This window comes from Saccopteryx leptura, chromosome 6, assembly GCF_036850995.1.
Source record: "Saccopteryx leptura isolate mSacLep1 chromosome 6, mSacLep1_pri_phased_curated, whole genome shotgun sequence".
NCBI classification, from domain to species: domain Eukaryota; kingdom Metazoa; phylum Chordata; class Mammalia; order Chiroptera; family Emballonuridae; genus Saccopteryx; species Saccopteryx leptura.
In genome coordinates this window covers 143,196,975-143,210,767 of record NC_089508.1, presented here as the reverse complement: position 1 = coordinate 143,210,767, position 13,793 = coordinate 143,196,975, and the positions used below count along the sequence as shown (strand labels likewise).

Below are 13,793 nucleotides of genomic sequence, written 5' to 3'. Positions count from 1 at the left end.
GAATGGAGAACATACTCAAACAAATAATAGATGAGAACTTCCCAAGCCTGTGGAAAGAACTAAAGCCTCAAGTTCAAGAAGCAAACAGAACTCCAAGTTTTCTTAACCTCAACAAACCTACTCCAAGGCATATCATAATGAAATTGACACAAACCAACAGCAAAGAAAAAATTCTCAAGGCAGCCAGGGAAAAGAAGAATACAACATATAAAGGAAGGCCCATTAGATTATCATCAGATTTCTCAGCAGAAACTCTACAAGCTAGAAGAGAGTGGACCCCAATATTTAAAGTCCTGAAAGAGAGGAACTTTCAGCCACGAATACTATACCCATCAAAGCTATCCTTCAAATATGAAGGAGAAATAAAAGCATTCACAGATACAGAAAAGATGAGGGAATTTATCATCAGAAAACCCCCACTCCAGGAATGACTAAAGGGGGTTCTCCAATCAGATACAAAGAACAAAAAAAAACAGAGCCACAAGTAAAAGCTCCAAGAAGAACACAATAAAACCAAATTTAAACTGTGACAACAACAAAAAGAAAGAGGGGGAGAAGATGGAGATTAACAGTAGCAAAGGACGATGGAGTGCAAAAGTACTCACAAAATAGTTCGCTACAATGAACAGGGTAGGGACCCTTTTCATTATTCAAAGGTAACCACCATTGAAAAAACCACCACAGAAGCACATGAGATAAAAAAGATAGCAACAGTGGAAAGATGTATGGAATACAACCAAATAAAAACAAAAGATAGAAAAACAAAAGAGAAGGATCAAACAAGACACAAAACTAACAGAAAGCAAGATAAAAAATGGCAATAGGGAACTCACAAGTGTCAATACTTACACTAAATGTAAACGGATTAAACTCACCAATAAAAAGGCACAGAGTAGCAGAATGGATTAAAAAAGAAAATCCAACTGTATGCTGCCTACAGGAAACTCATCTAAGTAACAAGGATAAAAACAAATTCAAAGTGAAAGGCTGGAAAACAATACTCCAAGCAAATAACATCCAAAAAAAAGCAGGTGTAGCAATACTCATATCGGATAATGCTGACTACAAGACAGGAAAAGTACTCAGAGACAAAAATGGCCATTTCATAATGGCTAAGGGGACACTGAATCAAGAAGACATAACAATTCTTAATATATATGCACCAAACCAAGGAGCACCAAAATATATAAGACAGCTACTTATTGATCTTAAAACAAAAACTGACAAAAATACAATCATACTTGGAGACCTCAATACACCGCTGACGGCTCTAGATCGGTCATCCAAACAGAGAATCAACAAAGACATAGTGGCCTTAAACAAAACACTAGAGCACCTGGATATGATAGACATCTACAGGACATTTCATCCCAAAGTGACTGAGTATACATTTTTCTCCAATGTACATGGATCATTCTCAAGAATTGACCATATGTTGGGCCACAAAAACAACATCAGCAAATTCAGAAAAATTGAAGTTGTACCAAGCATATTTTCTGATCATAAAGCCTTGAAACTAGAATTCAACTGCAAAAAAGAGGAAAAAAATCCCACAAAAATGTGGAAACTAAACAACATACTTTTAAAAAATGAATGGGTCAAAGAAGAAATAAGTGCAGAGATCAAAAGATATATACAGACTAATGAAAATGACAATACGACATATCAGAATCTATGGGATGCAGCAAAAGCAGTGATAAGAGGGAAGTTCATATCACTTTAGGCATATATGAACAAACAAGAGAGAGCCCAAGTGAACCACTTAACTTCCCACCTTAAGGAACTAGAAAAAGAAGAACAAAGACAACCCAAAACCAGCCGAAGAAAGGAGATAATAAAAATCAGAGCAGAAATAAATGAATTAGAGAACAGAAAAACTATAGAAAAAATTAATAGAACAAGGAGCTGGTTCTTTGAAAAGATCAACAAAATTGACAAACCCTTGGCAAGACTTACCAAGGAAAAAAGAGAAAGAACTCATATAAACAAAATCCAAAATGAAAGAGGAGAAATCACCACGGACACCGTAGATATACAAAGAATTATTGTAGAATACTATGAAAAACTTTATGCTACTAAATTCAACAACCTAGAAGAAATGGATAAATTCCTAGAAAAATACAACCTTCCTAGACTGAGTCAAGAAGAAACAGAAAGCCTAAACAGACCTATCAGTAGAGAAGAAATAGAAAAAACCATTAAAAACCTCCCCAAAAATAAAAGTCCAGGCCCTGACGGCTATACCAGCGAATTTTATCAAACATTCAAAGAAGACTTGGTTCCTATTCTACTCAAAGTCTTCCAAAAAATTGAAGAAGAAGCAATACTTCCAAACACATTTTACGAAGCCAACATAACCCTCATACCAAAACCAGGCAAGGATGGCACAAAAAAAGAAAACTACAGACCAATATCTCTAATGAATACAGATGCTAAAATACTAAACAAAGTACTAGCAAATCGAATACAACAACATATTAAAAAAATAATACATCATGATCAAGTGGGATTCATCCCAGAATCTCAAGGATGGTCAACATACGTAAAACGGTTAATGTAATACACCATATTAACAAAACAAAGAACAAAAACCACATGATCTTATCAATAGATGCAGAAAAGGCTTTCGATAAAATACAACACAATTTTATGTTTAAGACTCTCAACAAAATGGGTATAGAAGGAAAATATCTCAACATGATAAAGGCCATATATGATAAACCATCAGCTAACATCATATTAAATGGCACTAAACTGAAGGCTTTCCCCCTTAAATCAGGAACAAGACAGGGTTGTCCACTCTCTCCACTCTTATTTAATGTGGTACTAGAGGTTCTAGCCAGAGCAATCAGACAAGACAAAGAAATAAAAGGCATCCATATCGGAAAAGAAGAAGTAAAGGTATCACTTTTTGCAGATGATATGATACTATACATCGAAAACCCCAAAGAATCCACAAAAAGACTACTAGAAACAATAAGCCAATACAGTAAGGTCGCAGGATACAAAATTAACATACAGAAGTCAATAGCCTTTCTATATGCCAACAATGAAACAACTGAGAAGGAACTCAAAAGAATAATCCCCTTCACGATTGCAACAAAAAAAATAAAATACTTAGGAATAAACATAACAAAGAATGTAAAGGACTTATATAATGAAAACTATAAACCATTGTTAAGGGAAATCGAAAAAGATATAATTAGATGGAAGAATATACCTTGTTCTTGGCTAGGAAGAATAAATATAATCAAGATGGTTATATTACCCAAAGCAATATACAAATTTAATGCAATTCCCATCAAACTTCCAATGACATTTTTTAAAGAAATAGAGCAAAAAATCATCAGATTTATATGGAACTATAAAAAACCCCGAATAGCCAAAGCGATCCTAAAGAAAAAGAATGAAGCTGGGGGCATTTCAATACCTGACTTCAAACTATATTATAGGGCCACGACAATCAAAACAGCATGGTATTGGCAGAAAAATAGACACTCAGACCAATGGAACAGAATAGAAAGTCCAGAAATAAAACCACATATATATAGTCAAATAATTTTTGATAAAGGGGCCAACAACACACAATGGAGAAAAGAAAGCCTCTTCAATAAATGGTGCTGGGAAAACTGGAAAGCCACATGCAAAAGAATGAAACTGGACTACAGTCTCTCCCCCTGTACAAAAATTAACTCAAAATGGATCAAAGATCTAAACATAAGACCTGAAACAATTAAGTACATAGAAGAAGACATAGGTACTCAACTCAGGGACCTGGGTTTTAAAGAGCATTTTATGAATTTGACTCCAATGGCAAGAGAAGTGAAGGCAAAAATTAATGAATGGGACTACATCAGACTAAGAAGTTTTTGCTCAGCAAGAGAAACTGATAACAAAATAAACAGAAAGCCAACTAAATGGGAAATGATTTTTTCAAACGACAGCTCAGATAAGGGCCTAATATCCAAAATATACAAAGAACTCATAAAACTCAACAACAAACAAACAAACAATCCAATAAAAAAATGGGAAGAGGATATGAATAGACACTTCTCCCAGGAAGAAAAACAAATGGCCAACAGATATATGAAAAGATGCTCATCTTCTTTAGCTATTAGAGAAATGCAAATCAAAACGGCAATGAGATACCACCTCACACCTGTTCGATTAGCTGTTATTAGCAAGTCAGGTAACAGCAAATGTTGGAGAGGCTGTGGAGAAAAAGGAACCCTCATACACTGTTGGTGGGAATGTAAAGTAGTACAACCATTATGGAAGAAAGTATGGTGGTTCCTCAAAAAACTGAAAATAGAACTACCTTATGACCCAGCAATCCCTCTACTGGGTATATATCCCAAAAACTCAGAAACATTGATACGTAAAGACACATGCAGCCCCATGTTTATTGCAGCATTGTTCACAGTGGCCAGGACATGGAAACAACCAAAAAGCCCATCAATAGATGACTGGATAAAGAAGATGTGGCACATATACACTATGGAATACTACTCAGCCATAAGAAATGATGACATCGGAACATTTACAGCAAAATGGTGGGATCTTGATAACATGATACGAAGCGAAATAAGTAAATCAGAAAAAAACAGGAACTGTATTATTCCATACATAGGTGGGACATAATAGTGAAACTAAGAGACATTGATAAGAGTGTGGTGGTTACAGGGGGGAGGGGGGAATGGGAGAGGGATAGGGGGTGGGGAGGGGCACAAAGAAAACAAGATAGAAGGTGACAGAGGACAATCTGACTTTGGGTGATGGGTATGCAACATAATTGAATGACAAGATAACCTGGACTTGTTATCTTTGAATATATGTATCCTGATTTATTGATGTCACCCCATTAAAAAAATAAAATTATATAAAATAAAAAAAACAAAACAAAAAAAAAAAAACAGTCATTTAATTAGAGAATTCACAACAGAATCTTACATGTCTGAAGGAGTATGGTTTAGGCAAATTTCCCATCTAAGCCATGCCTTTCCAACTCATGCATATTCACAATGTCCCCAGAACACACACATAATTTTCTAGAGATGTGGTATTTGTGGGCATGACAACAATGTTAATAAAAGCTAATGTCTATTGAGTGAGGATTACTGTGCAAGACCGTGTGGCCCAGTGCAAGTTAAATGCTTCATGTGCATTATCTCATTTAATACCTCATTAACAAGGAAGAGAGTTGTATTTTGGAATATTCCATGTTAGTCATGAAGAAATGATGTTCTGTGTATCATACAAGTGACTGGCAAAGCCAAGGTTATTGTAGGAGGTTAAGTCAGAGAGAACATGTGGAAATTACTCTGTAAAATAATCTACAGATCTTTTTAACATGACACACATTTATTCCCTAAAGAGCTGGAGGTCAGAAGTCCAAAATCAGTTTCACTTGGCTGGAGGCTTCGGGAAGAGTTGGTTTCCTCACCTGCTTCCATGTCTAGAGCTTTATTCTTTGCATTCTTCGGCTCATGGTCCTCCATCCTTGTAGCTGGGAGTGTAGCATCTTCAAATCTCTCTACTTCTGACACAATGCCTATAGAGAGACAACATAATGCCCCATTGTGGACACTGAACACATCTTCTTTTCTAGATATCTTACTTATGCTAGAAATGACACTTTTATTACAGGAGCTCAGCATTTCAGTGCAATTCTTTACAGGAATAAAAATATAAAGCAAGTCACATTTATAGTTCTCAGAGTAATTAAACCTGAGTTGAGAGTTGTATTTATCTATAATGTTTTAAAAAGGCAAATATAATACAAAGACAAAATTTCTTAGAAAGACCATTGACCATTGGATAGAGGAAAACAGTAGCAATAGTGACTTTGGTTTATCCTTTTGCTACAATATGTGTTATTGCCCATGTGGATCAGGCTCTGGTGTGCAATTTTAAGTCCTCAACAAGATATTTGGTGTGCTTTAAAAAAACAGACGTGAGGTATAGGCTTTAGGGTATACTCAAGATAAAAAGTTATATAATCATGTTTAGATGTTAAAATATCATCAAGGATTCACATTACTATGTCTTAATGTTCTTTACAGTGATTTTCTTATTAAAAGATAAATAAAAATATCTTATCATCATGCATTGATGAGGTAAAAAAATAAAGTTACAATTTTTTTCTAATAAAATGTGTGTGTGTATCCCAATTCTCTTTCCTAATCTGGTCAGAATCTAGGACCAGATCAGTTTTATCTTCCTTCAAAAACAGTTCACTTCAATTCTACCAAACATTCAAAGAAGATTTGGTACCTATCCTTCTCAAACTCATCCAAAAAATAGAAGAAGAAGCAATACTCCTCAACACATTTTATGAGGCCAACATAACCCTCAGACAAACACCTGGCAAAGAAAACACACACACACATAAAAACTACAGACCAGTATCTTTAATGAATACAGATGCAAAAATCCTAAACAAAATACTAGCAAATCGAAAACAACAACACATTAAAAAATAATACATCATGATCAAGTTGGATTCATTCTAGTAGCACAAGGATTGCTCAACATATGGAAATTGATCAACATAATACACCACATCAATAAAACAAAGAACAAAAATCATATTATTCTATGAATAGATGAAGAAAAGGCATTAGATAAGAAACAACATCCCTTTATGTTTAAAACACTCAATAAAATCAAGACTACAAGGAAAGGACCTCAAGATAATAAAGGCCATAAATGACAAACTATCAGCTAATATCATACTAAATGGTAAAAAAAATGAAGACTTTTTCTCTAAAATCAGGAATGAGACTGCTCACTCGTTCTACTCTTATTCAAAATAGTTCTAGAAATTTTAGCCAGAGAGATCAGGCAAGAGAAAGAAATAAAAGGCATTCATGTCAGGAAAAAAGAAGTAAAGGTATGACTTTTTGCAGATGACATGATCTTGTATGTGGAAAACCCCAAAGACTCCAAGAAAAAGCTATTAGAAAGAATAAACCAATACAGTAAAGTTGCAGGTTATAAAATCAATATACCAAAGTCTACTGCATTTCTATATGCCAACAATAAAACTTTGGAAAATAAACTTTAAAAAAAATCATCCCTTTTACAATTGCAACAAAAATAAATAAAGTGCCTAGGAATAAACTTAACAAATTACAAAACATTATTGAAGGAAATTTAAAGACACATGAAATAGAAAAGTATTCCATGTTCATAAACTGAAAGAATCAACATAGTTAAAACGGCCATTTTATCCAAAGCAATATACAAATTGCCATTCCCGTCAAAATCCCAATGTCATTCTTTAAAAAAAATAGAACAAAAATATGTAGGGAACAATAAAAAGCCCTAAATAGCCAAAACAATCCTGAGGAAAAAGAATGAATCCAGTGGTATCACACTACCTGACTTCAAATTATTCTATAGAGCCCCGATAATCAAAATAGCATGGTATTGGCAGAAAAACAGACATACAGACCAATGGAACAGAATTGAGAGCTCATAAATAAAACCACATATATATGGACAAGTCAATCTTTGACAAAGGAACCAAAAACACACAATGTAGATAAGAAAACCTCTTCAATAAATGGTGCTAGGAAAATTGGAAAAGCCACATGCAAAAGAATGAAACTTGACTACAGTTTGTCCCCCTGCACAAAAATTAATTCAAAATGGATCAAAGATCTAAATATAAGACCTGAAATATAAATTATATTAAAAAAACATAGATACTAAGCTCATGGACTTTGGCCATAGAGAACAATTTATGGACTTTGGCCATATAGAACAATTTATAAATTTGACCCAAAAGGCAAGGGAAGTAAAAGCAAAAATAAATGAATGGAACTATATCAAACTAAAAAGCTTCTGCACAGCAAAAAAAACTGACAGCAAAACAAATAGGCAGCTAACTAAATGGAAGATAATAATTACAAACAACAGCTGTTATAGGGGGTTAATATCCAAAATATATAAGGAACTCACAAAGTTCAGCAACAAACAAGCAAACAATCCAATTAAAAAATGAAGAGAGAACCTGAACAGACACTTCTCCCAAGAGAACATACAAATGGCCAACAGATATATGAAAAGATGCTCATCTTCACTAGCTATTCAAGAAATGCAAATCAAAACTACAATGAGATGCCACCTCCTACCTGTTACATCGGTTATTATCAACAAGACAGATTAATAACAGTGCTGGAGAGGCTGTGGAGAAAAAGGAACCCTCATCCACTGCTGGTGGAAATTCAAATTAGTACAACCTTTATGGAAGAATGTATGGTGGTTCCTCAAAAAATTAAAAATATAGTTACCATATGACCCAGCAATATCTCTACTGGGTATCTTACCCCAAACTCGAAAACACTGGTACGTAAAGACACATGCACCCCATGTTCATTGCAGCATTATTCACAGTGGCCAAAATGTAGAAACAACCAGTGTCCCTCGATAGAGGATTGGATAAAGAAGATGTGGCACATATATACTATGGAATACAACTCAGCCATAAGAAATGATGACATAGTGACATTTACAACAACATGGTTGGACCTTGATAACATTATACTGAGAGAAATAAGTAAATCAGAAAGAGCTAAGAACTGGATGATTTCACAGATAAAAGTAAAGTGGTTACTAGGGGAAAGGAAACATTGGGGAAGGAGAAAAGGGACTTGTGACAATGGGGAGGGGGAAGAGGTGAAAGGAAGGGTGTAAAGAAGGACAAATATAAAGTGATGGAAAATTAGTTGACTTTCAGTTATGGGTATACAATATAATCAACAGTTCAAATTCTCTAAAAGTGTTTACCTGAAACCAATGTACTCTTATTGATCAATGTCACCCTGTTAAGGTTAATTTTCTAAATAAAATTTAAAAAAATCATTTCCCTTTATTCATTTGTGCTTCCATTTTATATTTTCTGCTTTTATCAGAAACAAAAAATAACAAACTTCCCAGAAACAGCATTAGAAATCTGCCATAGAATGACATTATCAGAATGCCTTAGTTGGCTTGGTTGCCGTGAGAAGCCCAAGGGAGACATTTGTTTCAGAAATTAAAGGTCAAGTAAAATACCTTATAAACCAGACCTTCCTTCTTTTCCAAAAGTCATCCCTGATCATTAGAAAATCACAACCTAATAGGGCACTATCCCAGTGGTTATATTAAACTTGTGGTGCTTTGCATATTTGCTTTCTTTGTTTCTTGGTCATGGAAATAGGCAAATTAGGACTGTTTTGGCCATCTTATTTTAGTTTTAGGAAAGGATACAAATAAATACACGCATATGAATAAATACACCCACGTTATATTTTTGAAAACAAGCATGTGCACTGACATTGTTTTATTTGCTCTCCATCACAGCCCAGGAGAAAGCCAATGTAAGTGTTGGGACCCGATTTGATCACTGGGACACACTGGTCTGAGGAGATACAGACTCACTTCAGAAATTCAGACTGGTATGCAGCAGGGGTCTTAGTGCATCTTGTGATGGGCTTGCTCCCCACTCCTTAGAAGGAGCTTGTCAACCACATGGTCAAGTGCCTTCCTGTAGGCACTTTGTTGGCTTTGGTCTGTTATGTTCATACAAAGGACTTGAAGTTCTCAGTGTAGTGAGACTTGGACAATATCTATCACCTCAAACTCATTGTTATACTTCAGGTATAGCAATTGAAGTGAGGGGGACATTGCATGCTGAGTAGAAAACTCCTGAAAGATGTCTAATTGTTCTTATTTCCTGATTTGGGCATTTAATTTGTGCAGAATTGCTAGGTGCGTTCATGTGTGTTGCCTCATTTAGTCCATACAACATCATGTAGCTTTATTTTGGAAAATAAAACTGAGGCTGAGAAAAGCAAAATGTTTGTTTTTTTATCTTTTTATGTTCCAAAGCATATAGTATTCTTTTAATTCTGTGGGGAAATAGCAGGACAGTTATGCTACTGTTAAATATATCAACATTTAAGAAAGGTTTGTATTATTTTTATTAATACTTGTTAGACTCTTGGGGCATTGCTATGTAGAAAAATAGTTTTCTGGGAGGCTATATTTATATACTCTTACCTTTCTGTATTGAAGGAAAAAGAATCTCCTGATCAACTCCTCTCTTATTATTCTCATGTCTGACGATACATTTGTGTTCTTTCTCCATGGACTTCGCGTTCACAGTCAGCCAGCTGAACTTCATGTATGTGTCATTAGTCTTCATGGCATTTCCCTGCTGGGACCCCAGAATTGTGTTGCTATTCTTTTCCTTCCAATCTACCTTAATAACATTGGGAAAAAATTTCTCCAGAAGACAAAGATATGTCCCAGCCTTGTGCAGGTTTATTTCTGCCACTGAAGGAAGAAAAGTAGTGGCCTTGGGGGAGATGTCTGAACCAAGGCTTCTGTCTGTGGGGGAAAGGGAATGGCAATTAAGAATCGAAGAGACACAGGCATTGTGTGATTGGGAAGAGCTGGCATACATAAACAAATTTAATGCTACCGCTGAATTAGTGCTTACATGGCCTTTCATCCACAGTATCTCATGAGGTATTTATTGCTGTTCCATTTTCAGATTGGAAAAGAGGTTCAAGAAGTTACATAACTCACCCAAAGTCACAGCTATTAAATGGCACAGCTTGAATTAAAACTTGGCTTTTGTTCCTTCTAAACATGCTAAAATGACTTAACTGTTTCAAAATTTGTGAACATGCCTGACCAGGCAGTGGCACAGTTGATACAGTGTTGGATGGGGATGCGGAGGACCCAGGTTTGAAACCCCGATGTTGCCAGCTTGAGCACGGGCTCATCTGGTTTGAGCAAGGCTCACCAGCTTGAGCCCAAGGGCACTGGCTTGAGCAAGGGGTCATTTGGTCTGCTGTAGTCCCCGGGTCAAGGCACATATGAGAAAACAATTAAGGAACAACAACTAAGGTGCCGCAACAAAGAATTAATGTTTCTCATCTCTCTCTCTTCCTGTCTGTCTGTCCCTCTGTCTGTCTCTCTTTGTCTCTGTCACAAAAAAAATTGTGTTGCCCTGGCTGGTTGGCTCAGCGGTAGAGCGTCGGCCTAGCGTGCGGAGGACCCGGGTTCGATTCCCGGCCAGGGCACACAGGAGAAGCGCCCATTTGCTTCTCCACACCTCCGCCGCGCTTTCCTCTCTGTCTCTCTCTTCCCCTCCCGCAGCCGAGGCTCCATTGGAGCAGAGATGGCCCGGGCGCTGGGGATGGCTCTGTGGCCTCTGCCTCAGGCGCTGGAGTGGCTCTGGTCGCAACATGGCGAAGCCCAGGATGGGCAGATTATCACCCCCTGGTGGGCAGAGCGTCGCCCCATGGTGGGCGTGCCAGGTGGATCCCGGTCGGGCGCATGCGGGAGTCTGTCTCACTGTCTCTCCCCGTTTCCAGCTTCAGAAAAATGGAAAAAAAAAAATTAAAAAAAAAAAAATTCATTGTGAATTTATTTAATTTTAATCCCTTTCATACTATGATATGTAGAGGATGAATGGCAAGGATAGGGAGGAGAACAAGAGGGAACTTCGATGATCGTTTCTCAGATGAGAATCTTTAATGGCTGCTAAAGTAAAAAAACAAAAACAAACAAACAAAATTACCCAGACACAAACAACAGTATGATTTTCAGAAAGGATGGGAGGAGGGCAGAGGTAGAAAGGTAAAGAGAGTATAAATGGTGACTGAAGGAGACATGAATTTTGGTCGTAAATTCAGGATGTAATAAACTGATGATGTATTTTAGAATTGTACACCTGAAATCTATATAATTTTATTAACAATGTCACCCCAATAAGTTCAATAAAAATAAAAAATGAGATCCAAGCTTGTGGCTCAGTGGATAGAGTTGGCCTTCCATGTGAATGTCCCAGGTTCAGTTCCCAATCAGGGTACACAGAAGATGCTACTATCTGCTTCTTCCCTCCTTCCTCCTTCTCCCCTTCTTCCCCTCCTTCAGCCAGTAGTTCGGTTGGTTCTAGTATGGCCCTGGGCACTGAAGATAGCTCTGTTGGAGCAGATATCAGTCTCAGCTGCCAAAAATAGCTCAAGTACTCCATCATCAGCCCCAGATGGGGTTGCCAGGTGAACCCTGGTCAGGGCACACGGGGGCGTCTGTCTTGCTATTTCCCCTTCTTTCACCAAAATAAAATAAAATAAAATAAAATAAAATAAAATAAAATAAAATAAAATAAAATAAAATAAAATAAAATAACATAATACTCCCCTGTCCTACCACATGATTTTGTAACCTAATCTCTCTGGCCACACAGCCTCGTGTCCATAACTCTGCAGACACTCACTCCTCACTTAACTGATTCTGGAATGCGTCATTTTATCTTTCTTTTCCAAAAAAATAAATGCCAGGAGGAAACTTTTTATTTTTTCCTAAAGGATATACTCATTGGCTTTAATGGGCATCAACTTCCACAAGTTCTTAATTTATCAAATTACTTTTTAGCTTAAACGATGGCCCTCATGCCGAGTTTTTCTAGTTGATTTCTAGGTTTATATGACATCTTAATGTCACACCTGAACGTCTCCACATTTTAGTGCAGTATTTAAAACTGCACCTCCAAATTACTTAGGATGTCTTGAATTTAGACGCACGATAGCAACATTTCCAAACTTTCTATTGAAGTTTTTACTGATTGTTTTTAGAACTACTTATATAAATATAATCTGTTAATCAAATGCCCCAAATTTTGTTTCACTTTAGAAATGGCTCACCAAACGCCCATCTTATTTTGAATTTCATCTGAACGTTAAACTGACTATTACACCCTATTTTAAATACACCACATTTTGATGGTGAATGTCTCCCTTAAAATTTGTATCCACCCTACAAGGCTGATGAGCTATTTTAGAGTTCCATCATTTTCTTTGTTTTCCTCTGCTGAATAAAATGGATAGATAATTGGAGTAATGATCAAAGGTATGGTTCTAGAGTTTCTTGTGGATACAATGTCAAAATATATAACAAAATATCATGTATTTACAAAGGCATGTCACCATGAATGCTGGAATGTTACTTGAATATATATTTATTATTAATCTAATGATTGAAATTATAAATGTTAGAACCCTTTCATATTGATTTACAATTAAAACACAAATCTCTTACTTTTTTCTCTTTGGCTAGCTTGTAGTTAGTTTAATAATTCAAAGTGAAATTTTTTAAGAAAATAGAACTGAATATTTCTCATTTGAGAAGAAAAGGAAAAAAAATATTGAAAATTTCTGCCTGTGGAGCACAAACCTGATTTTCTTACTACAGCAGTAAGCAAACAATGTTGAGATTTTTAATGATGTTGTAGACATAATATATTAAATCGCTAATTATCATCTTAGTAAACTTTTTCTTCATAGTAATACTTCTGAATTTATTATACTAAAGAAATTGAAAATAAAATGACAAACATGAAATATATTTGTGTGGTAACACACTATTCTTATCATTTATCCCTTTTTCTTAGGTTCTTTGCATCATTTTTTTCAAGACAAGATAAATCTTGAACTTCATACTTCATAGTTAATTGAGTATTAAATAATGTACTTGATTACATAAGGTTAGTACATGTATTTGGATAATTATATTACCTGTTTTTACATTTTTAAAAAACTTATTAATGATGTTTTAAATGGTCAAAATCTTTATCTTGATGCTTATAATAGATACCAGTTTAAAGAATAAATAAGTCTTCTAGTACATTTATATAGAGCATTTGTATTATCAAGTAATACATCTGAGTTAAACTACTTGAGTTGTTTATATTTATTAATATGCAGCAGTATGAATGATATCAACTGTGTTTTCAA

At 35.6% G+C, this 13,793-nt stretch overlaps 1 gene segment (V, D, J or C); it reads right to left on the bottom strand.

Moving 5' to 3' along the window:
• Window positions 1-13,793, bottom strand: part of LOC136407775 (T cell receptor gamma constant 1-like) — a 62,753-nt gene that overhangs the window by 6,691 nt on the left and 42,269 nt on the right. Inside the window, 2 exon segments of the C gene segment in view lie at window positions 5,444-5,551; window positions 10,048-10,377. Of these exon segments, the coding sequence occupies window positions 5,444-5,551; window positions 10,048-10,377 (438 nt within the window).